Raw genomic sequence first — 24,630 nt, 5'->3', positions numbered from 1 at the left:
AATGAAAAAAACTAACAATTTAATTTAATTAGTAAGATAAAAGGAAAAATAAAATTTTAAGTTATTTTTATCATTAAACATATCCCTTATTCCTTACTTTATTTATGAAATTTATTAGACATTTATGAAAAATGATGTAGTAGTGTAAGCCTTCTATAATAGACTCACTTGTTTCTCTCCTATTTTCCGTTCATATTTGGACCGATGAAAATTTGTGAACCGAAATTTATTTTTCCCTTCCTATTTTCCTTCTTACCGAACATAGCATGAGTCTAATGAGAAACTTTGATTCAAGAGTTTAAGGAGACACGGTGAGTACATTTGAGAAGAGTGACATGGGATTAATGCATTACTTTTTTGGCATGGAGATAGGCCAAGACAAGACTGTCGTCTTCTTCGTATCTCAAAAGAAGTACACTAAAGAACCAAATCATTAGACAGGTCAGTTGCTACCTCGTTGGTGACAAATGAGAAACTAAAGGAGGATGGATGGAAGAAAACAGAAAACTATACGGTATAAATAATATTCTAAAATACATGGGATGTTTACATTTCCACGAAAAGCTGCAAAGCTGGAAATGTAACTACTACCAGTAAATTGGAGACATGCTCTTTCACAAACAAGTTCAGCTAGGAAGTTGCCTGTGTTTAATCAACAGGTGCCGAAAGCTGCCTTCGAAGTGAATAAAAGCAGTTCTTGAACAGAATGGACTTATAGCTAACTCACAACACAACCCAAATGCTAAAATTATGAGAAATAGACTAATAGCAGAAATGGAGGCAGGCCCCGTATCAATCGACAGTCTCAAAGCAGCCAATACGACATTAAACTGCCCGATCACGAAGCATGTGCTTGCGCCATCCCCAGTAACTTGCTCTCATTGGATCCCTGCGTTCCAAGACAGAACAAACTGATTTTGCCAATTCTGATTCTGTTGAATCAGATTCTGTATTCAGAGCATCTAAAGCATCTTTGATGTCTTGGCTTGGATGGAAACCATGGCATAGAAGATCCAAAAGCGTACCCAGAGCAAAAATGTGATTTTTTTTGGCACTCAAAATCTTCAAGCATACCCAAGAGACTTGAGGATCATTTATCCAAGATTGGGTGACATCCTTGTAAAGGCCTCGAAGATATCTCCATGGGCTCTCGTTCTCAGGATTGGTTAAAATGGCTTCAACTGCGTAATTTACTTCAGATTCCCTCATGGCCTTTAAGCCTCCCAGGAGGGGAGATTTTGTTACAACAAAATATCTCTGTAACCAACAATTTATTCGTGCTTATAAAGAGGATACTTTTGGCATGCCAAATCAACGAAAGAATATAAAGCAAAAAATAAGAATAATTAAAAAAACTGCAAGAGATGGAAAACAAGAGTGATGCCGAGATAAATCTGATATTCAGGAATTAATCATTAAAAATAGTGGGAAAATGTTTGGAAGCAGGTCATAATGCCAGCTTTAGCAAGATTTATAAAATAAATAATGTAAGTAGAAAAAAAAAAAAACGAGACAGATTGAGTCAATGACAAACTGTGCACCTTGCAATTATAAAAAAGAAAAAAAAAATAGGTAACTTCCTAAATTGTTCATAGTTTTTTGTAATTAAAATCAAATTATACATGGAATATCATGTCAGGAATGCAGAATATAAGATTTGTGCTTGTAACTGAAAGCATTTTGCAAAAATTAGAAAATTTTGCCAAATGGAGCTAACCATCAAAGTCCACAAGGATCCAAGCCAGCAAGTGATCTCAATATTTGTAATAAATATAGTTACAATCAAATTAGACATGACCTATAATTTTACATATGCTGAATGTAAATGTTGTGTAACTGAAAATTTTTGCAACATTTGGAAAGTTTTGTCAAATGGAGCCAAGTAACTACTAGAACGTTCTTGTCCCACGACGGATGCGGATGGGAAGGGCCTTGGGCTTATAAGGGTGGGTAGTAAACACCACCTAAAAACCTAAGCTTTTGGGTTGGATGGCAAGCGCCCCACCCGTTTCACTAATCTTTATCAGATCAATGTAAATATTATATCTGTGCCTCCATGGTTTCTTTTTTACTCAAGTTTTTGTCTATGAAGATTAAGGTAAATGAAATAGTTTAAATGGGAAGATGATCCAATCATCTATTAGATTTTTGAAACAATAAATTAAAGCCAGATTAAATCATTCGTGCCATGGCTATACCACTTTATCACACTGCAATATTGTCAATAAGATCTGGCAGGTGCACAAATTGCCACCCTTACCTGATTCCAAGCGGAATTGTTAAAAATGTCATCTTCAAGTAGCTGATGACAATAGTCAAGTTCATCCTCCCACCCTCCTAGAGCCTGAAGAACCCACTGCATAGAAAAACAAAATTTTGTTTTTCAACTTCGCTCAAAGAATTATAGAAGTTAAAACCAAAGGTGCTGAAAGTAAAAAAAAAGAAGAAGAAGACAAACAAAAAACCTTGGTCACTCCATCAGGGAACAAAAAGTGACATCAACATTCGAAATCTAGAAAAACAATTGATGTACTCTTAGCATAATGGAGGAAATAAGAGACGGAGTGTACCTGCCTATGCGACCAGGCGTGATAATTTTTAGCATCAATGGAGAAGATCTTCCTGGTGAACTCAAGTTCCTTATTCACAGCGTCAGTTCCTAGTTTCTCAGCAACCCACCGTCTATGATGCCTAGAAAAATTTACACCAAGAATAATTGAAAGATACCTGGGTAAATTCAGTCACATCTTGCAAAAAATAAAAAACAAAAACCTTTTTATTCTACTTGACAATTTGGTGAACGGGTAAACTCAGCAACTTCAAACCACCGGACATAGTATACAATATTTGAATAAAGTTAGTATTACTCCAGAATAATATTATAAAAAGGGTAGATTGACATTTACCACATGATTGCATAACTCCAAAATAATATTACACTTGACATGACATGGTACAATTTGAAATTATCCATTTGACTGACATTTTTACGCTCAAGATTTTAATAGTTTTTAGGGTAAATTACACTGACACCCTGAAGTTTGACTTTATGACACCTAGATGAAACTTCTTGAAAATCTTGCAGAAACACCCCGTCAACTTTTCCATACTCCTGGCCCTCCTGGGGGGTGTTAGTGTAATTTACCCTAGTTTTTAATATTAGCACAAGTGTAGAGAAACAAAAATACCATTATGCCCTCTCTACTCTTCGTATCTTCTCTTCCATATTGCTCTCTCTAAAGGTCTCACTTCCTTCTCCCCAAAATTCCCCCTCTAAACTCTATCTTCTCTTCCATAAATAGATCAGTTTTGAGAAATTAAAGTATTTTCTTTCTTCTTCTTTTGCAATACATAAGGGATGCCACTCATTTTAGGTCGTTCAGTTTCAATGTCTTCATAACGTTTTGGTCGGTCTTGAGAATTTTTTTTTTTTTTTTCTGTAAGTTCAGGGTGTTTATTGATAAATCAAGGCATAATGCGCCATGGGAGTTTTGTAAAATTCTTATTTTTATTAAATATCTGTGTATTAACCCTTACAGTGATTTTATTTGTTTAGTTTTGTAGGGTTTAGCCTACCTACCATAACGAAGGGCTGAAAGGATAAAGGTCCTTCATACATTCGAGTGAGCAGAAATGGAACCAGGATTTTGTTTCTGGAAAGCATATTCAACACATGTTCTCCATCTTGACGATGCATCTTCTAAAAGAAGGAAAATAGTTTGGAGGAGTCCGAAAACCAAACATGAGAGAAGCCCACTGGCCCCTCTTTCGCATTCAGCTTCAGATTTTCGAATTCCAAATCATTACTCTTAAAAAGAAAAATAACATAAACCCACATTTAAAACTTCCCAAAATAAAGTAAAATGAAAACCAATCTAAAAGGCAAAATTAGTGAAACTTAAAAGGATAAATTCACTTGAATAAAAATTAATTAAGCATCAAATTGGATGAAGCAACAAGATCAAGGACACTCTGTTTTCCTAATTAGTTAAGACAACTTCACAACCTACCTAAAAAACAATTACACAGCTAGGCATTTAATGTTCCCAACTCAGGACAAGATGAATTTGTAAAATCAACCTAATAGAAATATATTAGTACAACTCAAAAACTTCTTTTCTTTGGGTAAATAAGGATTACATAAAATCAAAAACTTAAATTCACTTGAATGAAAAAAAAAAAAAAAAACATTATTCATTAAATTGAATATTGAGCACACTAGGTTTTCCTTAACTTGTTAAATCAAAATACTTTCACAACAACTTACCTAAAAAAAATTACAACTAGGAAAGCATTCACACGAATCACACCATGCCCAACTCAAAACAACATATGTAAAACAGTAATCTAATTGAAATAAGCTATCATGACAATTGCACCAACACTTCATCCTAGTGCAACTTTGCATCCTCATTATCAACCCATTCAAAGGTATGTCCTCACAAAAATTCCCTGCTATACTCATCTTTGGTGATTCCACAGTTGATACGGGGAATAACAATGACATAAACACCGCATTCAAAGCCAACTATCCTCCCTATGGCATAGTCTTCCCTCACCTCCTACACAAATTGACACAATTAGAAAGCAACCTTCAAAAAGGTTGTCCACCGGATTTACGGTTCTCTAATGGCATCTTAACTTTTTGTTGTAATAATACTATTAAAACCCTAACTATCAAAAAAAATAATAATAATAATAAAATAAAATATTATATATATATCCATCCTTTAACTACCACAAAGGCCAAAGTGCTGTTGAGACTTGCAAGCTCATATACAGCCAATGATCCAATTACCAAGTAAATAGACCTCAAAGATATAATAGCAGAGGACATGAGCAAATGCTCTGTCTTCCCTGACATAATCTGTGGCTAACAATATCTACCATTGAATATTATCTATATATCAATGTAAAGAAAGTGATTGGCTGGTTATGGACCAAAATTTCTGCGACCGCATGCATCCATGTCAGTTGAATGGCTTGCATGAATGAAGTGCATAAGTTGAGAGGCGAAAAAACAGAGAGATGGAAAAGAGAGAAACTTTAGAGGTTGAACAGCTTGCATGAATGATGTGGATAAGTTGAGAGGATAAAGAACAGAGAGATTGAAAGAGGGAAATTTTAGAGGTAGATGTCGGAGAGAGATGGAAAAGAGAGAAATTTTAGAGGTAGATGTTGGAGAAATTTTAGAGGGAGAGGTATAACAAAATGAAATTCGTAGTTTTTTTCTTCTTTTTTTTGGGGTGGTGATGGTGGTGGGGGTGGGTTGGGGTGTTTAGTATTCATAACTGAAATTTCAATTTCATTGAAATGTCAATGTAGTTCCTCATTTAATGTAGGTTATTCTTGGCCTAAAAGGAGGGTTAAGCTCGTCGTTTTAGAAGGATGAGTAGGGACAGTTATGCCATTTCATTTAGAAGGAGCAATTTCGACATTCAAAGAGGACTTCTTCAACAAACTAAATGGAGCCTCAACAGCTTGAGGTAACCTATATTTTCATCAGAACCATGAGAGAGGTTGACTATAATTTTCGCTCAAGTTTTACGTGTTGGTAACAATTTAAAAACTCACCCAGAAAACAACAACAATAATAATAAAGCACACCAGAAAGTAAAGCGATGCAGATTAAGAGGAGCAATGATGCTGAATTTTTTCTCTGCTACACTGTTTTGTCCAATTTTCATGTTGATATGCATCTATTCCTTTGTCTCCCAATGTCCAGATTAAGAGGAGAATTGATTCGATATTGTTCTAATATAGTGCTCAGTTGAGAAATTGGTTGATGTCGCAAATTCTTGAAGTCTTCTTTTGTGGCTATCTTCCTACCTTGCCTAGCCATAAATCCGCAATGATGACAGATCTTAGAGGAAAGACACTGATATCACTAGAAGCAAACAGAGACTAGAATTACTCCAATCAACGTCGGAGCTTAGATTTTTAAAGGAAATCAAAGAAAAACCTTAGGAGAGGTAATTTAATCAGAAAATATCTCAAAATTACATTAATTAAGACTTGCTACAGAAGAGAAAGGACTGTTGCTTATATAGTATAACTGCTATTGATTACATGTTTCTCCTAGAATGACTTTTAGAATCCCCAAACAACATTTTTCCACTTTCCTAAGTGCTAGTTTCAAACCTTAATTAATAATTTTATAGAAACTTTGACTTCATTAAACAAAAAGAGACTTTTCAAGGCACCATACTTTATTTTCAAGGATGAACTTGTCAGATTCGCACAAAATGCACATACTAGAGAACAACACTTTGCCTCTTCTTTAGCAGAAAACCACACATTCACAACACAGATCGGATTATTAGTGTTGAGAATTAATTTATGAACAAAGTTTGTAATTTTCTCTTTATAAGTGATATTATATCTGGAAGGGAACAATATCGGTATGGGATTTAGCTCTCTTCACTCATTTCCTCTGTTTATATGAATGGGGTCCACTAACAATATCACTGATTGGCTGAATTGTATTCAATTGATATTGTCATTTCTAGATAAGAAAACAAAATTTAACAGATTTGGAAGCACATGTGAAATACAGGTCTGATTGTCACATCTTTCGGGGATCCTTAATTCAATACCTGCTTATGAAAAAAAAACACAGGTAGTGTAATGTACCTTGACAAAGCACATACTTGAAAGAGAAGGCAAGATTTTTTTTTTTTTTTTTTCCCAACAAAACAAAATATTAAAAATATATATATATAAAAAAACAAAAGATTTTAATCATGATAGATGATAGATTTAGAACGTGCTTTATTAAAACCTTCAAAAGCATATCTAGTATCCAAAATGCCCTTGTTGAGGCAGGCAGGTTTCCCATATCAAAGCTTTGGGCAGTCACATTTTATTTGACGCTAAACTTCAAATTTTGTTAAATATATGTGCAGCAATTCTGAGATTAGATCTTCCCATTCCATGTACCACACTACTACTTAATTCAGGTACACATGCATGGTGATGAATTAAAAGTAAATGCATTTGAGAGGTACACATTCAATCAGCATATAATTTAGTACAAGGAGCAGAGAGGGGAAAGTGAATCCACAGCAATTACATGCATCATTAGCTTCTAGTAATTTTGTATACTATGACTATTTTGCTTGGTTAATTTTGTATACTATGACTATTTTCTTACTTCTGGATTTAACTAATTTAGACATTTCAGGATTCTTAAATATTCCATTTCTTCGGAATTATTTATTTTTCGCAGTTTTATGTTTGTAGAGTAGCTATTTTCTTTTAAATTTTCATATTATAATTGTTTCAAGGGAGTCTTTCCTTGGCACCTAGACTATCATTAGTAGCTTGGGAACTTTCTCTTCTGGCCTTAGGAGTACAAATTCTTTACAGTATTGAGTGGATCAATTTTCAGAAGGTTTATGCATGCCTTTAGGGTTTCTTAACATCCATAAAAGGACCTCAATTTAAAAAGAGATTAGTTGCTATAATAAGTGTGCAACTCCTTTTTGACATTGAGGGTCCTGTAAAGTAGTGTTAACTTTTGCGTTCTTATTTCTCTTTTTGTTTAATGTTTGCAACAAGTTATTAATGAAGGATACTGTTTACAACACGTTGAAAACCCATTAAACTTGCAGCTTAAGATGCATGTTTTACAAATACTGACCCTCTTCCACTTATTTTATCAAACACCACTTTTTAGGTGCAGTTTACTCCTAGAAACTAAAAAACATGTCTTGCATCTAAAACTTCAACTAACTTCTACTTTTAGAAGTGCTGCTCTTTTCATGTATGAATTGATATGACCATTGTACCGCCCACAGGCTGTAACAGCAGTGTGAATCTTCCAGTTCTCTTCCATGTAAACTCCACTAATTTGTTTATAGGTCAAACATGAGAACCTCTGAAGAACCTGCGTCTGGACGTCATGACCTAGGCCATGACTGATTTCTCACCTATGCCTATAGAAACCCTTGAGCACTCATGTATATTTTTCCAGCCACATCACCATGTATCCACATATCTTGGCAACGTGCTATTCTGCTACATCATACAAGCTGTTACATTCATAACTTAGATTATATACCCTAAAGTAAGCTATCACCTTCCTCTCTCAAACGGGGCTGACCCTGTCTCAAACTGTCTATCGATATCCCCAACTTTCAAGGCCAAAATAGAATTCCTCTTCCAGGATATGCTTTTTCCAAATCACAAGATCCCTAGCAATGCTAATATTGTGTTGAAAATTTCTCATAAAATCTAGTATTTTTTAATGAAATTATCAAGTACATCTGTATAAGATTTTTTTTAGTCATCACACATGCAAGTATCCCATTTTATCCATAGTTAAGCATTAGTAAACAAGAACTGAGGCGAAAAGGGACGGACAAGAAAAAGTGGAAATGAATATAAAGATACTGTAGCTCACCAAATCTGATAGTTTTTGGAGTTATTACTGGCAACACGTTCAACAAAATCTAATTCATCATGCAAGTCAGCATTAAGTGCCTCAAGTATTAGACGCCTAAAATGCCATACCTGCAAAGAAGAATAGAAGTTCAATTTAAAATTATAAGTACCATAAAATCCACTTAATAAGGCTTAGAGGTGGTTTCTTGTTAACTGAAAGGTAACAGACAGTCTTTCTATCTAAGTGACCGGGCATCCTCTATGAGCATCATTTTGTCATGGGTGCCAAGGTTTGTGGTTATAAATTTTTAAACTTTAGTACTTTACTACTTCTTGATAAATGTTCTTTCAAAGCAGCAACTAGAAATTTTTAATTTTAAGAACGAACACTTAATGGTGGCAGAATAAATATTTTTGAAATATTCTGAGGATGTGATGCAGATACAGACAATAAGCCTCATGCCCCCACCCTCCTTCAGAATAAAGTTAATAAACAAATAAAAAATATGTAGCTCAGTTTTAACAAAATATTTCAAGAGTTTCAATGTGGTTTTTTAATAATCTAAAATTTATATAGTTGCGAAGACTGATAAAACATCTTAGTCATTGCATATTTATGACCAGTCAGAAGCACACATCCGGTTACAATATCCATTCACAACTTATAACTATTTTTTTTTTTCTTTTTTCAGATGGGTCCACGATGGTAGCATCCTAAGAGCTCAATATATATTTAAATCTTAAATTCATAGAAATCCTGCTTAAAATGTTAACAATTAAAGCAAGGTATTCAAAATTCACTTTCATTGATGACAAAACAAGTAGCATCTAGAATTCTTGATGTGTTATATTAATAAAATCATATTTGTTTTTGCAAAATTAAATTTTTCTTAAACTCAAGAATTTGCTGCAAAAGAACTATGCAACAGTCCCTCAGATATTTCTCACCTCAGAATAGCATCATCATCATCATCACGTCAGAATAGCATATTTTAAACAAATAAGGCCATATAGAAATTAACCAGAATAACTATCATAATACAAATGGATACATAGGAGTTAGTGCATTATAGCCAAAAATTGTGGAGTACAAACATCTATCAAGAGGACCCTATGTCCAGACCAGTGCCATCCACACCCAAATACCTAGAAAGGCCCGCCAGAGTTGCAGGATGAAAAATATGAACTAGGATTCCAACTCAGTTTCCTTTGAGCATGAGTATTTTCATATGCATGTTTTATTATTATTATTTTTTTCTTAGTTGGTACTCACACACGCATGCCTCCACTGAGGCTTGAACCCCTGCCCTCCCTTTGGGAAGTAAGGGGCCTAATACCGCTAGGCTACTGGCCGTTGGTCATTTGCATTTTTTTTTTTTCCTCTCATTTTTCGTACTAGAAAACATAGCAAGATGAATACGCACAGAAATACGCCATTTGGTTCCAATGGTGGAAAAGGAACTTAAGTAAGGAGGGAACAAAGAGGTATCCGCAGGCAACTTGTACTTGCACTCGCCATTAGGTGAGAAATAAATTGATAAGTGAGACTCTGTGTTTTTTAATCAGATTCCATAGTCTTCTCTTCATCTCCAAAGGTGATAAAAATGACATCATAGCTGAATTATAGGCAAGTCACCTAAAACACCCACAACCTTCTCTAGAGTCTAAACCCTTCCACAAGATTCAACACTTATTTCCTTTCTGCATCTCACTCAAAATTTCAAACATTTGGGTAAGAATTAATAACATTAAATGCATCCAAAGAATTTGAACGTTAGTAAAACTCAAGCAAAATTTGGTCCATTATCTGCGTGTGATGCAAATGCCTTTCATCCTCCTTCTCAAAGCTGAAACCAAAAGCTGAAAAGTACGATTTGGTCCAGTAACCTTAGACAGAGTAGCCATCAAAGCCATAAGATTGCTTATCAAAAAAAAAAAAATCAAAGCCATAAGATTGAAAATGCTATTCTGAAGGATTTCGATAACTTCACTTCTCTAGAGTTTAGAGAAGAATGATGCAATGATTTTATACAAAATTGGATTAATACCTAAGATTTATCTCCCATGTAAACTCCATTGCAATCCAATTTATTTGGAAAATTTCCCAAATTTATTCATGCTGCCTCAGCTCTGGGGGATTTCTAGCTTCGCACACTTCCTAAAACAATGCATGAGTGTTTTGAATCCTTTCAAATCGACCCCCAAAGAATTTATACACATGCAACAACAATCTAGCAAAATTTCTTGAAAAGGCTCCTAAATACTGTTGGAAAATTATCCAGATCATCAAAAACACATTAATTCAAATGCAATACATATTAAGGTTTCAAATAAACACATTATATATGTACACATAGATACACAAATTTGAATTTGAATTAGTGATCTCGTGACTTGGGCTCTTAGCTTAAAATCGCTAAATTCTATCATTAAGCTGGAAGAAAAAATAAATTTCTACTGAAATTATGTCCTTAAATTTACAACAAAAATCATATTATTTCATAGCTGAATTCTACCTTTTTGTTTCTTAAGAAAATTTATGAGATAAATATATGTGTCTATATATAGAGAGAGAGAATTACAGTGTAATTTCCAGGATTCATGTGGATGGCCTCGGTGGTGAGTTGAAGCGCCCGAGTGGAGCGCTCGTCGGCCAAGTAGAGGGCTCGAAAGTAGTCCATGGTCTCGGCGAACTCTTCTTTGTAGGCGATCGGGACAACCGGCTCCGGACCGTCGTCCTGCCGGACCGGAGTGACGTCGGACCACTCCGGTCGCCGGCTCAGGGGAATTCTCTGCTCATCGTCCGAGTCCATTCCGAGTCGAATCGTGCCCGAGTCTTGACTCCGTACAGATCTATCTATCTGAGATTCCGAGGATTGTCTTTGAAGAGTCTCTGAACTGACATTATATTTTATAGATTTTTATAGTTTCCTTTATGTGTTTGCTTTTTTAAGCGAAGACTATTACTTTGAAGGTCACGTGACTCACGTGCTAACTTTATTCGATCCCTAACGTGTATAAACAATAATGGCTGAAAATGGGCTTGATCAAGCCCAATATTCCAAATTGCGGGCCTAAAAATTACCAAAATGGAGATTTTTCTAGAAAAATAAAAAATTGAATACAGAATTTTTAAATTTTATTTTGAATTGAATTAAAAAAAATGACAAACTATTTTCATAGTGAAAAATTTAGCGAACCAAACAATTCTAACAAAAGTGACTATTACATAGTGGTAAGATGACAGATTCACTTTAATATTTCGCGTGAATTAGCATTATTGAGTAATAATGACTTTATAAGATTAATAAAATTTAAATTAAACGTGTAATTCTAAATGTGAATGTAAAGTTTTAAAATATTTTTTGCTCAGTTCATGCAGGCGAAGGGCAGTTGGATGGTAAAATGGACCTTCAACACCGGATGAATTGTATCTAGTGCCCATGCAGGGTAGAGCTAGAAATTAAATTCACGGGGGTAAGTAAAAAAAAAAAAAAAAAAAAATCAATAATTACGACAATAAATATAGATTTTATAAATAAAGAAATAAAGAAGAAAAATTACTAAAAATAATATGTTAATCAATAATAATTTAAGAAAGATAAATTTTAAAAAGGAAAGAAAAATGAGAGAATTTTGAAAAGGAAAATAATTGGAGTTTGATTCAAAAAGGAAAATTTGATTTTTTTTTAAAGAAAATTAAATGAATTTAAAGAGTTAAAAAGAGAAGAAACACAAAATTTAAAAGATAATTTTATAAAATAAAATTTTTAGGGAGGGCATTATATGAATTTTTTCATATATACATGTAAAAATATATAAATTTAGTGTATATATATATATATAGAGCCCTGATCTCTTGCTCCCCATGGAGCAAGAAAAATAATCAACACTTTCTATATAGACCGTTAAATTAAATCTAACGGTCATTTTACAAACCCACCCATGATCTTTCATTTTAACACAAAACCACTTTCACCCTACTTTTAGTTTCTATAATTAATTTTACCATTACCATCTACTATAACAATAAAAGATAATTATAAAAGGTAAAAATAGAAACCTTTGAAAAAAAAATTAATTCCCGTAGCTTTACTTTTATTTGTCGAGGAAGAGTTTACTTTAAGGCTTTGAGAATTAAATGTTTTAAATTTTGTTAAGTTACATCCCTTTACAAAAAGATTAAATTTTTTGTTTTCATTTTATTTAGTTTAAGCTTTAACAATTTTGAATAAAGTCAATGTCATATGATTCCATTATTCAGTTGTATAATATTATAATTATACACACGTGCACGCACAAATAACTATAACAATAATACTTCTTTCCATGAGAGCTTTGGTTCTAAAACAACATGAAACACCTCTAAATCCCGGAATCGTACACACTGCTTAACATCTCAGCTGCATCTTTCCCAATGCATTTTCAAACCTCTCCTTGAAAACCCACATATACATATTCTCCATACCATGCTGAACCATGAAAACATCAAGCTTCAAGTCTAATTTATCATACCCACCAGCCCAATTACTCTCCCAAGTGATCTTACTCTTTGATTTCTCATTCAAAGTTGGTCTAAAATAAAAACTGAAGAAAAACCAGGCACCCCAGACACTATTAAGCCTCCTAGCAATATACGGATATTGTTTTTCCTTTCAAAGAAACATTTAAATAAAAACAAATTTATTAGTAAAATATAAGGGAATTAATTTTTTTTCAAAGGTTTCTATTTTTATTTTGATAATTACCTTTTATTGTTACAGTGGGTGGTAATGGTAAAATTAATTATAGAAACTAAAAATAGGATGAGAGTGGTTTTGTGTTAAAAGGAAAAGCCATTGGTGGGTTTGTAAAATGATCGTTAGATTAATCTAACGGTCTATATAGAAAGGGTGGATTATTTTTCTTGCTCCATGGGGAATAAGAGATCAGGACTATATATATATATATATATATATATATATATATATATATTATAGTAAGCAAGTCAGGTCAGGCCAGGGGGCGTGTCTGAGTGGAGGTCCTCCAATTAGAAGACCTTATTTATTTATTTATTTAAAAAAAAAAAGATCCGTTCATCATCCATTTATCTTATTTTAAATTATTCTAAATTTCAAATCAAAGTAAAGTTTTCTTTTTAATTAAGAAGTCATTGTATTTGTACATGAAAATACAAGCTTAAGAAATATTTCGAAATAAATCATAAAGTATGTTATAATTGAGACTCGTTGTATTTGTTCATGAGCAATTATTAAATGATCCGGGACTCAAAAACCTCACTGTCCTCAAAAGTTCTTCAAAAAATCTCTTTAAATATGATGAGATTTTTATAAGTTCTGAAATATATATATCAAATAGAAACCATATTTTAGACCTATCTCATGAGTGTTTTTAGTCAATGATGCAAACTCATTCTTTTGATACATTGCCAAAACCAGCATTTCCAATGAGAGAGACATGAACGTTCATGAGCAATTATTACATGGTCTGAAAACAAAAGTGAATAAAACTTTCACATTGTGATTGTCCGGCACCACATGGTCCCGACTAATCATAAACCGAAAACAAAAGTGAATAAAACTTTCACATTGTGATTGTCCGGCACCACATGGTTGTAGACCATATAATAATTTTTCGAAGGTTAATCCTTGGTATCAGTTCTAAGCCTGTGTAGTGCAGAGAACCATTTGAACGCATGCATTAACACAGTTTCATTTTCATAAACCAGAAACAAGAGAAGGGAAAACCTGCCAAGTATACCAGTTTCAAAATTTCTCACTTTCACAAACATCCCTTGATATGAGAGCATCCACTTTCATTCAACAAGAAAGAACACTATCCAAATTAAAATCTATGAAACAGCAGATACATTGAGCATAAATCCAGCCAAAACCCAAGAATGTTACACAGAAAATCAGGAACCCGGCATAAGATTGATGAATACGTATAAAAGTTTTAATCATAATATAAATTTAGGAGTCGCTAAATCTTTCGATTTTTGCAACTTAACATAGAACAATCTTGAAAAAGGAAAAAAGAATACACAAGGATTGGCAGGACAAATAGAAGCCCGCCAACTATTCTTTTCAATTGACTCTTCATACTAACTGGAAAAAAGTAATAAAGACATGTGACATGTGACATTGTACAAAAGGGTTAATGTTGAATAAATGAGACCTAAATTATAGTATATCTTACAGTTGTTTTCTGTATGTTCATCGGAAAAAGAACTTCCATATCTCTCTATCGGTCATTTCTTTGAGTAAATGGGCTCCAAAAATGCCATCTTCATCTACCAGACTTCTTAGGTGGCGAGCTGCGCTGTTGAAGCCAACATAGTTCTTTTTTGTGGCCAAGAATAGTACTCCATATGGAGGCCTCAGGCACTGGTGATCCCAAACAGAGGAAATTTATTAAACACTGTTCAATAAAGATGTGGTGCAACAACAATAGAACAAAAAAAAAAAAAAAAATTGAAAAATAACCATTTGCAATCCATAAACAATTAAATTGAAATATAAAAGGCAAAAAAATGGAACAAGACTGATGGCATTGTAGGGTTCCGGACCCACTGTTGACAAACTACCGGCAATAGCCATAACTTAAAATTTTGTTGGGTTATATTTAACTAAATCTAATAAACTTTGGTTAGAGTAGTGGGATCTAGTGCATTTGCTTGTTCTTTGCATATACCGTTATACGTTACAGTTTGGCCAGAATCGTAAGCACTGTGACAATTCATCAAATTTTCAGAATTCCAACTTCCAACAGGCTCATTAATCAAGCAAAAATTACCCAATTGAATCAGGCAAATATCTGCAACAGATTATATAATTTCCTAATTATTCCCCACTAAAACTCAACTTTACCCAACTCGGTCTCAAATTTTCCACGTTCCCTCAAATTTTGAATTGCTTTGAATTTGAGTTTATCAGAAAGGAAGAGTGCTGATAATAGCTTTGATGCATTATACTGTATTCATATGGCCGACCCTATTCATATGGGAATAAGGCAAGGATGACGTGATGATGATTATATTGTATATTAACCCGTGAATGAAGCCGAAGAATGAAACTCACTAACCTTTTTTATGAGTGCATATAGTTTCTTCAAAGAGGTCATTGAGTATGGGATCTCCGTCATCAGAATAACATCATACCCACCTTCTCCTTGGTCTGTTTCACCCACCCTATCCCATGCCCGGCTTCCTGAAAGCTTCCTTGATCTCCTCGAGAAAGACTCATGGCCTGCAATGCTGCCATCTTGACTACAACACCCATCCATAAAATCATCCTCAAAGAAGCTCGGCCCTATTGGCACTTCAAATCCATCATTTCTCACAACAGATAAGACAGTGGGGAGCTCTTCCCAATCCCCAGCATAAAAATGCACTGCTGGGGCCAGAATTTGCCTGGATGGAGTCAGGGGACTCTCTGGCTGTCGGCTTTGCCTGTCCCGAGCTTGCTCAAGATTAGCTAGGACATTAGGGATAGTTGTGCATCTTATGGTTTCTGCATTGAGTTCTTGAAAATGAACTGTAGAAGCTCCCTGTAAAAGGTTTGTCAGAATAATCAGATCAAGTCAAAATTTACTGTATTTAAATCAAATTCTAGTTGGTACTGCTGCTTTCTATCTTTATGGATATCTCTTCAAAGCTGTAAAGTTCAAATTCTGAACAAACCCCTTTACGTATTTCATATATTTCCCCTTACACTAAACTAGTTTGACAGTTGTACGCTTGAAACATTATATTGTCATGAACTCATCACACATAAGAACTCAATTGAGATTATACTTTTTCTCCTGACGATTCAAATAAATTTGCATATATGTTTCTTAGGCAAAATGTAGACAAGTGCATATGCTTTAGGCCTTTTCCACATTCAGTTAATTAACATTTACGTAAACAGGATTATGATGCAGAAAAGTTTCTTATCAACCAGGTTCTGACCTACTGTTCAAGTGGAGTGCGTAAAAATGACGATTTGTTCAATTTAAGGACTCTAATCCTCTAAACACACCTCACGATATGTTCAATTTAAATAACCAGATGGTTAAGTTAAAACGGTGAAGTTATCACTCTTGAAGGTGGAGATATTCTCATAAGAGAACTGTTCAGAGTTAAGTTATGATTTAGATGATCCCAAATCATTTGACAGCTATGAGTTTATGCATTGGACACCCCAGGTAGACACACAAACGGTAATTCTTAATATTCAGCAAAATATATAGGAGTATATTGAAAAAGCCCTTTTCAGCTTGTTAAAGAATCAGGGAGAGAATGAACCTTCTACCTATCACGGTAGGGAAAAAAGAACTACCTAAATAAGTTATGATGTTCATATTTTGGACTCAAATTAGTTAGCGTGAGAACTAAAACCACGATAGATGCAGCAAAGAAAGGTTAATGCTAATTTACCTTAAGGCAAGCAAAAATCCCAGCAAGTCCATACCTGCAACTGAGCTGAAAAAAAAAAAATCACAAAACAACAAGATTAACTCTCAACTTCAAACATGGAGAACAATCAAACGCATTAAATTTTCCTACTCCTACCATAAAGAAGAGGATGACAAAACTTCCAACAACCAAAAACTATAATGAAGTTTAAGCGATAAGGTTAGGAGAAATGGTCTAGTGGCATATTTAGGCATCTTTGAATCAATTCGTTACCAAACAAAACTGCCCTTCACAAGGATTTTGTCTATATTGCATAACTAGAATTTTGGAATAATAATTTGAGTCCAATTGATAACCAAAGAATTGTTCCAAACCACAATGTGGAATCCACCTTATTATATTAGAGGCAATTGGTTTCAAACTACCATAGTTTGGGCCAAACTTAAATTATCTTCAATTTTTTTCTACCCTGAGAATCGCCTCCTTTGCTGGCTGGTGAATGTTAATAGCAGCAAGGCAGTAGATATCTGATGAATCAACGCCAAGTCACCAGCACACCACGAATAATCACTGACAATAGAGAAAACTGAAAATACAGAATAAAGTAATTTATTTCAAAGGTGCATATGGAAAAGGACACAGAGCTAGGAGTGATTTGTGGAATAATTATACCACATAGAATAGAATATAGTTAACATGAAGATCAACTAAGCAAAACTATGACTATTTGACTATCTTTTACATTTCTTTTCCCTGAGAATTGCCTCCCCTCATGGATTGGAAGAAGAATGTCAAAGGCAGTGGAGCTGGAGCAGTAATTATACTTTCAGAAGAATCATGCCAACTCATCCCTAATAATAACATAGAAGAGTGATTCATGGAAGAATTTTGTCACTTAAAATGTAAATATAGCAAACAGTAAGATAAACTAAGCGCAAACTAGAAAATTATTTGCTTCATTTACACCCATAAAGATTTATTTTAAATAAAGGATGAATCTGTATGCTTACGACAATGTCTGTATATATAAAGGAAATGCGTACAAGAAAATACAGATTCCTGAAGCTAACCCTTATCCATTAAAAGAATAAATATTATCCAGATGTAATCCATCAAATATCACTAAGCCATTCCTTTATGCTTGAAACATAAATGCAACAAGTTGAAGACAGTCAACCACAAATAGGGTCTCAATGAATTAATGTATACATATGCATACATATATACTGAATTACCTCGAGTACCCTTCTGCCTCTAAAGCTCAACTGGTCATCACGAATTTCATGCTTAAGGATATTAACAAGATCAATTGAGCTGTCCCAAGATTTAAGAGATCCTGCACCAGAACCAAATTAGCTTCTAACACTAAAATATAATGAAACAAGTAGCTAACAATTCCAATATACAGATTGAGTAGAATTGCTTCAAGAAATCAATAACATTCATTTATTTGACCACTGCCGAATCAAATGAATAACTCTTTTGAAGAGTATTGCAAGATGGTTACGTACCATCAGCTTTTGAAGAAATCATTTCTGAACCAGTAAACCCAATTATATCAGAAACACTAACTCTTCCCTGCACAAGGAAAAAACATGAATTGACAGTTTACTACCTCAGCTATGATATGAAAAGCAGATACTGATCTGAAAGGGAAGCTGTAATTCATCAAGTATATTATTGATCTTATACTAAAAAATAAAAATAAAAAAATAAAAACAAACAAACAAACAAACAAAAAAACCAAAAACATATCCCATCACTAATTCATCAATCTACCACATGAACAGGCTACTTTTACTGATTCTCCTCCTCACTCATTTTGAAACAAATTAGAACTCTCAATTCTCTATAATGTCTAGAAAGTAGGAATGTAGGGAGCAAAATAATTTGGAAGCATATAAATACACTTACATCAGATGACTATATATATATATAGTAGCTAGGTTAAATTCTACCACGTTATCTATCCCTCATAAAGGACACACTCTACTTGAATGGAACAATACCCTTCCCCGAGCCCATCAGGAAAGAAAAAAAAAAGAAAAAAAAAAAAAAAACAGAAGATAGTTTTTGCAGTGTTCAACTAAGAATTCCAAATATATTAACATGGCAATTTTTATTTTAACACTTTGTTTTGCTGTATCATACACCTTCTTACAGTGCCAAATAGTAACAGCATGTCAATATACTTGGACACTATTCCATGAGACATGTAACCTTTACTTGTACAAATAGAAACAACGGATCAACGAACAAAGTTGCCATGTGCATTTTATTTCCTAAATTTAATGTTGCAGCAGGGTCTCCACGAAAATTTTAGACTAACAACCAAGATATATGTACGAACCAGCAGAAACCAATAAATTATGACTTAATATACCTTGAACACATTGAGTCCTTGCATATCTACATTCTCTCCAGCATACTTATAAGGGTTAGCTGTCTGCAAAAAGGAAATGATGATCACAAGTGAATTTCTATGACAATGTTGAACCCATCAAAAAAAAGAAGCTCCAACTAAAATATGTCCATGAGTATTTAAACGTGAAAGCAGCTTAACATGCAATCAGAATTTCTACCTTCGATGGGATAATCTCAACAGCTGGTGAAACGAGATGCATCTCTCTTTCAGAAATGGTGGAAATGCTCTGACTTCCCCGCTCATGGGGTACCAACCCAGGCAAGCATTGTGCAAGCAGTGATGGTGCACGCATTGTAGCCTGATCAGTGGGGATATGAAGTTATTGGAAATGAACAACCTATCAATACAAATACTTTAGAATATTAATTGCCAAAATGAAACATTAACAATGCTTCAAATACAAAAACACAGATTAAATTCCAGCAGGAATATATGATCCCAACACATAAACACAGAGACTAGGTCCCAATAAACTAAGTCACTGAACACTGTAATGATGCGAGGGAAAAGAAACAAATTAAACCCCTTAATCCTAAAGGGTCCATGGAAATTCAAAATATGCACCACTGCAAAAACCAAAAAAGGGAAAAACATAAATAATTGTATAAGCAGATGGCCGACTATGCAAAAAGATCAACAAATGCCTCATATGACAAATCACAATGAACACAGCAGAGTTACACATAACGAGATACAATCAAGTACCCTTGAGAACCAAGTGTTCCGTGATCTGCAATTAACATTTTTATAGCAGGAGAGAGAAGCCAATAGGGGTTTCATGGAAATTGATCAGATCATTTTGTCTAAGGAATACAAGTTCATGGTATAAAATGCGACATTACTACAAGCACCAATATATAATAGAATTGAGGTCATTTATTGGAATTGCAACATGTGGTTGTTGTAAAGAAGGGTGAAGAGACTACCAGAAACAAAATTTTATTGTGAACTCGTCTAATTTCTACTAGGCTTCAAAACCGAATTGCTTCTACAACTTATAAGCTGTCTCCGCGTAGAAATTCACTTAGTGTAGACCAGAAATCCCCAAACACCAAGTAAAACCCAACAACTGTAGTTCTGATTATCATACAACAACACAACTCTAACAGAAGACCAAATAAGTGAATCCATCATTGAAAGGAAAATGGAAAAGAAAATTTTAACCCCATGGCACTAACAAAGACCCTAAAAACAACAATGAAACACTGAAATTATTTTTTTCCTAAGAAATTCAATATTATAAGTAAAACTAAAACAAACCCATAACAACAATTATATCCTGGGCAGAAGAGCAATAAACATAAGAAAAAATTAACTACAAAAAAGGAAGAAAAAAAAAAAAAAAAGAACATCATCAACAACAACAACACAATCCCAAGTATATACCAAACAACCAAAATAAATGGCAATAAAATCAAATGAAATAATAATAAGACCTTGGGAGTTTCAACAATATCAATACTTTCTAGCACTAAGCAAATAAAGAAAATTTTAAATTTGGAAATTAGGGAAAAAATAACCAAACCCACATCTTCAATTACATCAATGAAGAAAACCCAGGAATAAATAGAAGCAATAATAGCATCGGACAAGTTAAGAATGAATTTGATATGAGCAAAGAATCTAGAACATACCAAAGGAACAATAGGAGCAATTGAGCATAGAGAGCACGGAATCTGAATACTAAACAAGACGAAAGTATTGCCCTTTTTTATATGAGACGAAAGTCAAAGATCAAAGTATGCAATTTCAGAGAAAAGATCTTGCCATGACCGGCCATTTTTTTGAAGTCAAAGAAACCACGGAAGAGAGAGAAGCTTCGTTTCAGACTTCCACAGTTGAACTGCTTCGAAGTTCCAATATTGCCCCCGCTTTTTTTTTAGGCTTGACTTCACAAAAAAATAAAAATAATAATAATAATAATAATTATCTCTTCGAATTATAAATGCTTTTGTAAAAATTAATGAAAGCTTGCAAGAAGATTTTAATTAATTGTACCGTTGAATGTATCAAATTATTAAAGTTACTTTTAACCATTGATAGTGTAGAATTCTTTTAACCCTAATAAATTTATATACTTCCTTTACTAAATATGCAAATTTTCTAAACATTACCTTGAAAATGTGTGATACAATTTATTATTATTATTATTATTATTTTAAAAAGGGAATGCAGTATTCCATACCTTGAAAATGGAGTATTTTTTTACCATTATATCTCCTTATATGATTTTACAAAAATTAATAAAGAGTAAAAACACATATAATCGCATGGAAGAAAATATGATTTTTAATCTAAAAAAAGAAAAATAAGATTTTGTTAACATCAATAGATTGTTTGAGAAAAATATTTAATAGCATTTATAAAGTCATGCAACACTTTCATTTTCAAAAAGTGTTGAGAAAAATTTAAAATATATTAATTCTGATTTATTATGAATTAATATTTAAATCTTATTATTTATTATTTTGGTTCAACAAAATTTTATATTTATTGAGTTTTGAGTTTGTTTTGGTAAATTTATTAAAAAGAAGGGCATTAATTTGTTGATATTTTCTCTTTCTGTTCTGGTACTCCTTGTGTAAGCGTGGTGGAAAGTCAAGGGAAAGAGGGAAGGAAACGGCGGGTTGGTCTGCCACCGTCATTTGCGTCGCTCGGTGTAGAATGGAGTTTGCGTCAAACTTGCGACCACGTGGGTGATAAGTCGATCTGGTTGGGATTATTTGTCCCCAACCAAATTGAAATGGAAAAGAAATTAAATATAAATAAAGAGAGTATTCAACATTAAAAAATAAAAATAAAAATAAAAATTGCACCTCATGTAACGGATGCATCTAACCGATATTATTTAATGGATATTATCATGCGTGTAATTAATTGTTTTGGTTTCGGTTTCTATAAGCAGCAAATTAATTGCCTTCATTTAGCAACGAACGTGTATGGTTGTGTAGTATGTACCTCCCAAAGTTATCAATGGAATATACCTCGGATATTCAAGAATTCTGAATCCAACTACTGTGTTTTTATCTATTAGTCTGTTTAATTCCCTCTCCAAAGCTTTTTTCAAAGTCCAGTCATCAAAGTGCCGAAAGAAAAAAAAAAAGCTAATGTATATTTTCAAACTTAATCTACACGCATTGACCTATTAGTGTGCATTTATCTTAGGACTGCAATTCGGACAAGGTTCAACTCGAAATTATCCGAACTCAGTTTAAAATTTTGTGGGCTTAAGTAATATTTTTCTAATTTCGGTTTGGACCTGAACTATATATTTTGAGCCCCAATTGGGAGTTTGGATTGATATAGATGAAACCCGAAGCCCAAAAATTTTATATAAATTTATAATTAGACTTGAGTCACAATAGGGTGGTAGTCAAGTTAGTAGTATGTTTGGGATTTATACTTAATAAAAGGTTTCAGATTTATGCCATAGGTGTTGCATTAATTGACTTATTTTTTTACACAAATTCTTCAGAGGTGGGTTCAGTACGGGCTCGGACTTTCTATATAGGTTTAGCTCGAGATGACCTAGCCCGAGATGAGTGCCATGCAAGCCCGAATTGCAGTCCTAATTTCTATTAGCGAAATCTACACTTTTGTGCATTTTTTCTTTTTCTTTTTTTTGATAAGTTTTTCATGACAAAAAATAGATAAATAAAATCAAAATTTTCACTTTCTCAAAAAAGTTATCATAGTTATGTGTACCCTACTTGAACTTACAATAATGTATTTTATATTTTTATCTCTCTAAATTAATGAGCTTATGTCTAAATTGTAAGAGAATGGTATAATACTGTAAAAAGGACTACAAAAAAATAAAAATAAAGAAGTTGATTGGAAACAAATCAAGTTAGACTTCTTGTTCAAAGCGTATTTTTGTATCACTTCAATTTCTTTGAGGTAGCCTAAAAAATTTCACTTAATATCTAAATTTGATATGATCATATGAAAAACCCTTACAAGGCTACAACCTACCACATGCCATTTAGATATAAAAAATCAAGAACAAAACGTTACAATAGATTTGGTTGATATGAAACTTGTGATTAATATGAAATGAATGATTTTAAATTTTTCCTCCTAATAAAGATACAATATAATAATAATAATAATATTATTATTTTTATTGATTTTATAAGAGAGTTAGGATGTAGTGTAGTGAAAAATTACGATCACTCACTCACATGTAAGAGCAGATTCAAAAATTGTTAATGTGGTAGACTAATACTAATAATAAAAAAAGCAAATTCAGATATTGTTAATGGGGTAGGCTAATACTAGTAATAAAAAACAAATTTAAAAATTAAATTGGGCTAAAAATTAAAATTACCTATAATAATAATAATAAATTTTGAAGTGAACTTGAGCCCACCTAAACATACCCATAGATCCACCCTTGTTACCGAGGCCTTTCATTGCCATGCAACACAGTGCCATTACAAAATTGGATCAACCCCCTCCTATAGTATTTTTCACAAACTTCTGATACACAGACTTTTAGAGTCATCTTTCCATGGACATAAAATTAAAAGATGTTTTTTCTTTAAAATAAATTTTTGAAGACTTGCCCAACAAAATTTAAAAAATCTTTAAGAAAATTACACTTAACTCTCTTATAAATTGCCTGAATAACAAGAACATTCTCTTTAGTTTCAAATACATCACTAACCACCCATCTAATTTAGTTCTGAATAACACTAACCTTCCTTGCCATAAAATCTTATACTCTTGTTTTTGTTGAAGTCATACTTAATATATACTTTATACCTGAGAATGCTTTTAGTTAAAAACTCTTGTGGAACATATATTTTACATTAAAAAAATATACGATGAGTAAAATAGTGATTTAACACTATGGGGTCAAATTTAACCCTAACAGAGAAGGTCAGTGTTATATTTGAAATTAAATAAAAAATAATAATAATTAAAAAAAAAAATTTCTTGTTATTTAAAAACTTTATAAGAGAGGTAAGTGTAATTATTCTAAAGCTTTTACACGAGGTGCAAAAACAACTTCCCATATATACTTACGTGTGATTTTCTTTTGTGTTTTGATGTGAAATGTCCAAAATGTCCTATCACTGTATGTAATTGCATATGATTATCTTCACAAAAGTTAGCACAAACAAATAACTTTGCTTCTTCTTCTTCTTCTTTTCATGAAAAAGAAATGATATACACAAATTTTGCACATGTAGATAACTTTTTTTTTTTTGGTAAACGTGTCAAAAAAAAAATAATGTGTCTGATCCTAAGTCAAACAATTCTTCTTAACAGGTGTCGTTCTCACGCTCCGTGCGCACTCTGGTTCAAATTCTCACAATTTATGACTTAATTCTCCCGCTCTCACACTCCCATTCTCACTTTATGTGACTTAGATTTGAACCATATTAGAGACTATTACATTTATGTGTTTTGTTAA

General features: G+C 33.2%; 2 protein-coding genes across 3 annotated transcripts; both read right to left on the bottom strand.

The window, feature by feature from the left end:
- Positions 1-492: 492 nt before the first annotated feature.
- On the bottom strand, positions 493-11,311 carry LOC132301117 (protein farnesyltransferase/geranylgeranyltransferase type-1 subunit alpha). Its single transcript, XM_059798397.1, has 5 exons — positions 10,968-11,311; positions 8,405-8,514; positions 2,571-2,691; positions 2,261-2,356; positions 493-1,257 (listed from the first exon to the last, which is right to left on the bottom strand). Exons 1-5 carry the CDS (start codon positions 11,196-11,198, stop codon positions 826-828), a joined length of 990 nt encoding a protein of 329 aa, XP_059654380.1. The 5' UTR covers positions 11,199-11,311; the 3' UTR covers positions 493-825.
- Positions 11,312-14,326: 3,015 nt separating this feature from the next.
- Positions 14,327-21,059, bottom strand: LOC132301105 (uncharacterized). 2 transcript variants are annotated; one of them, XM_059798391.1, is made up of 8 exons: positions 20,843-21,059; positions 19,366-19,506; positions 19,167-19,229; positions 18,295-18,361; positions 18,019-18,119; positions 16,805-16,849; positions 15,469-15,933; positions 14,327-14,771 (listed from the first exon to the last, which is right to left on the bottom strand). In XM_059798391.1, the coding sequence occupies exons 2-8, from the start codon at positions 19,498-19,500 to the stop codon at positions 14,601-14,603; spliced, it is 1,047 nt and encodes a 348-aa protein (XP_059654374.1). In that variant the 5' UTR covers positions 19,501-19,506; positions 20,843-21,059; the 3' UTR covers positions 14,327-14,600. The 2 variants fall into 2 exon arrangements, with proteins under 2 accessions (XP_059654374.1, XP_059654372.1); XM_059798389.1 differs by having other exon boundaries at positions 19,366-19,545; positions 20,843-21,058.
- Between the last annotated feature and the right edge of the window lie 3,571 nt (positions 21,060-24,630).

The sequence above is a fragment of the Cornus florida genome, unplaced genomic scaffold, assembly GCF_030987335.1.
Source record: "Cornus florida cultivar Cherokee Brave unplaced genomic scaffold, ASM3098733v1 CherokeeBrave_3.0.0_Hap2_Chr01, whole genome shotgun sequence".
NCBI lineage: Eukaryota > Viridiplantae > Streptophyta > Magnoliopsida > Cornales > Cornaceae > Cornus > Cornus florida.
The sequence above is the reverse complement of the archived record's forward strand: the minus strand, read 5'-3'. Positions and strand labels throughout refer to the sequence as shown.

What these genes read in the sequence shown, in the direction of transcription:
- LOC132301105 (XM_059798391.1), bottom strand. Translation starts at nt 19,500, where the DNA reads ATGCGTGCACCATCACTGCTTGCACAATGCTTGCCTGGGTTGGTACCC. An exon ending in GATTTCTTCAAAAGCTGATG is followed by an intron (nt 18,120 to 18,294) that starts GTACGTAACCAT and finishes GTTCTGGTGCAG; the next exon opens with GATCTCTTAAATCTTGGGAC. An exon ending in TATATGCACTCATAAAAAAG is followed by an intron (nt 14,772 to 15,468) that starts GTTAGTGAGTTT and finishes TGGGATCACCAG; the next exon opens with TGCCTGAGGCCTCCATATGG.
- LOC132301117 (XM_059798397.1), bottom strand. Translation starts at nt 11,198, where the DNA reads ATGGACTCGGACGATGAGCAGAGAATTCCCCTGAGCCGGCGACCGGAG. An exon ending in TGAATCCTGGAAATTACACT is followed by an intron (nt 8,515 to 10,967) that starts GTAATTCTCTCT and finishes TCTTCTTTGCAG; the next exon opens with GTATGGCATTTTAGGCGTCT. An exon ending in TCCAAAAACTATCAGATTTG is followed by an intron (nt 2,692 to 8,404) that starts GTGAGCTACAGT and finishes AAATTTTTCTAG; the next exon opens with GCATCATAGACGGTGGGTTG.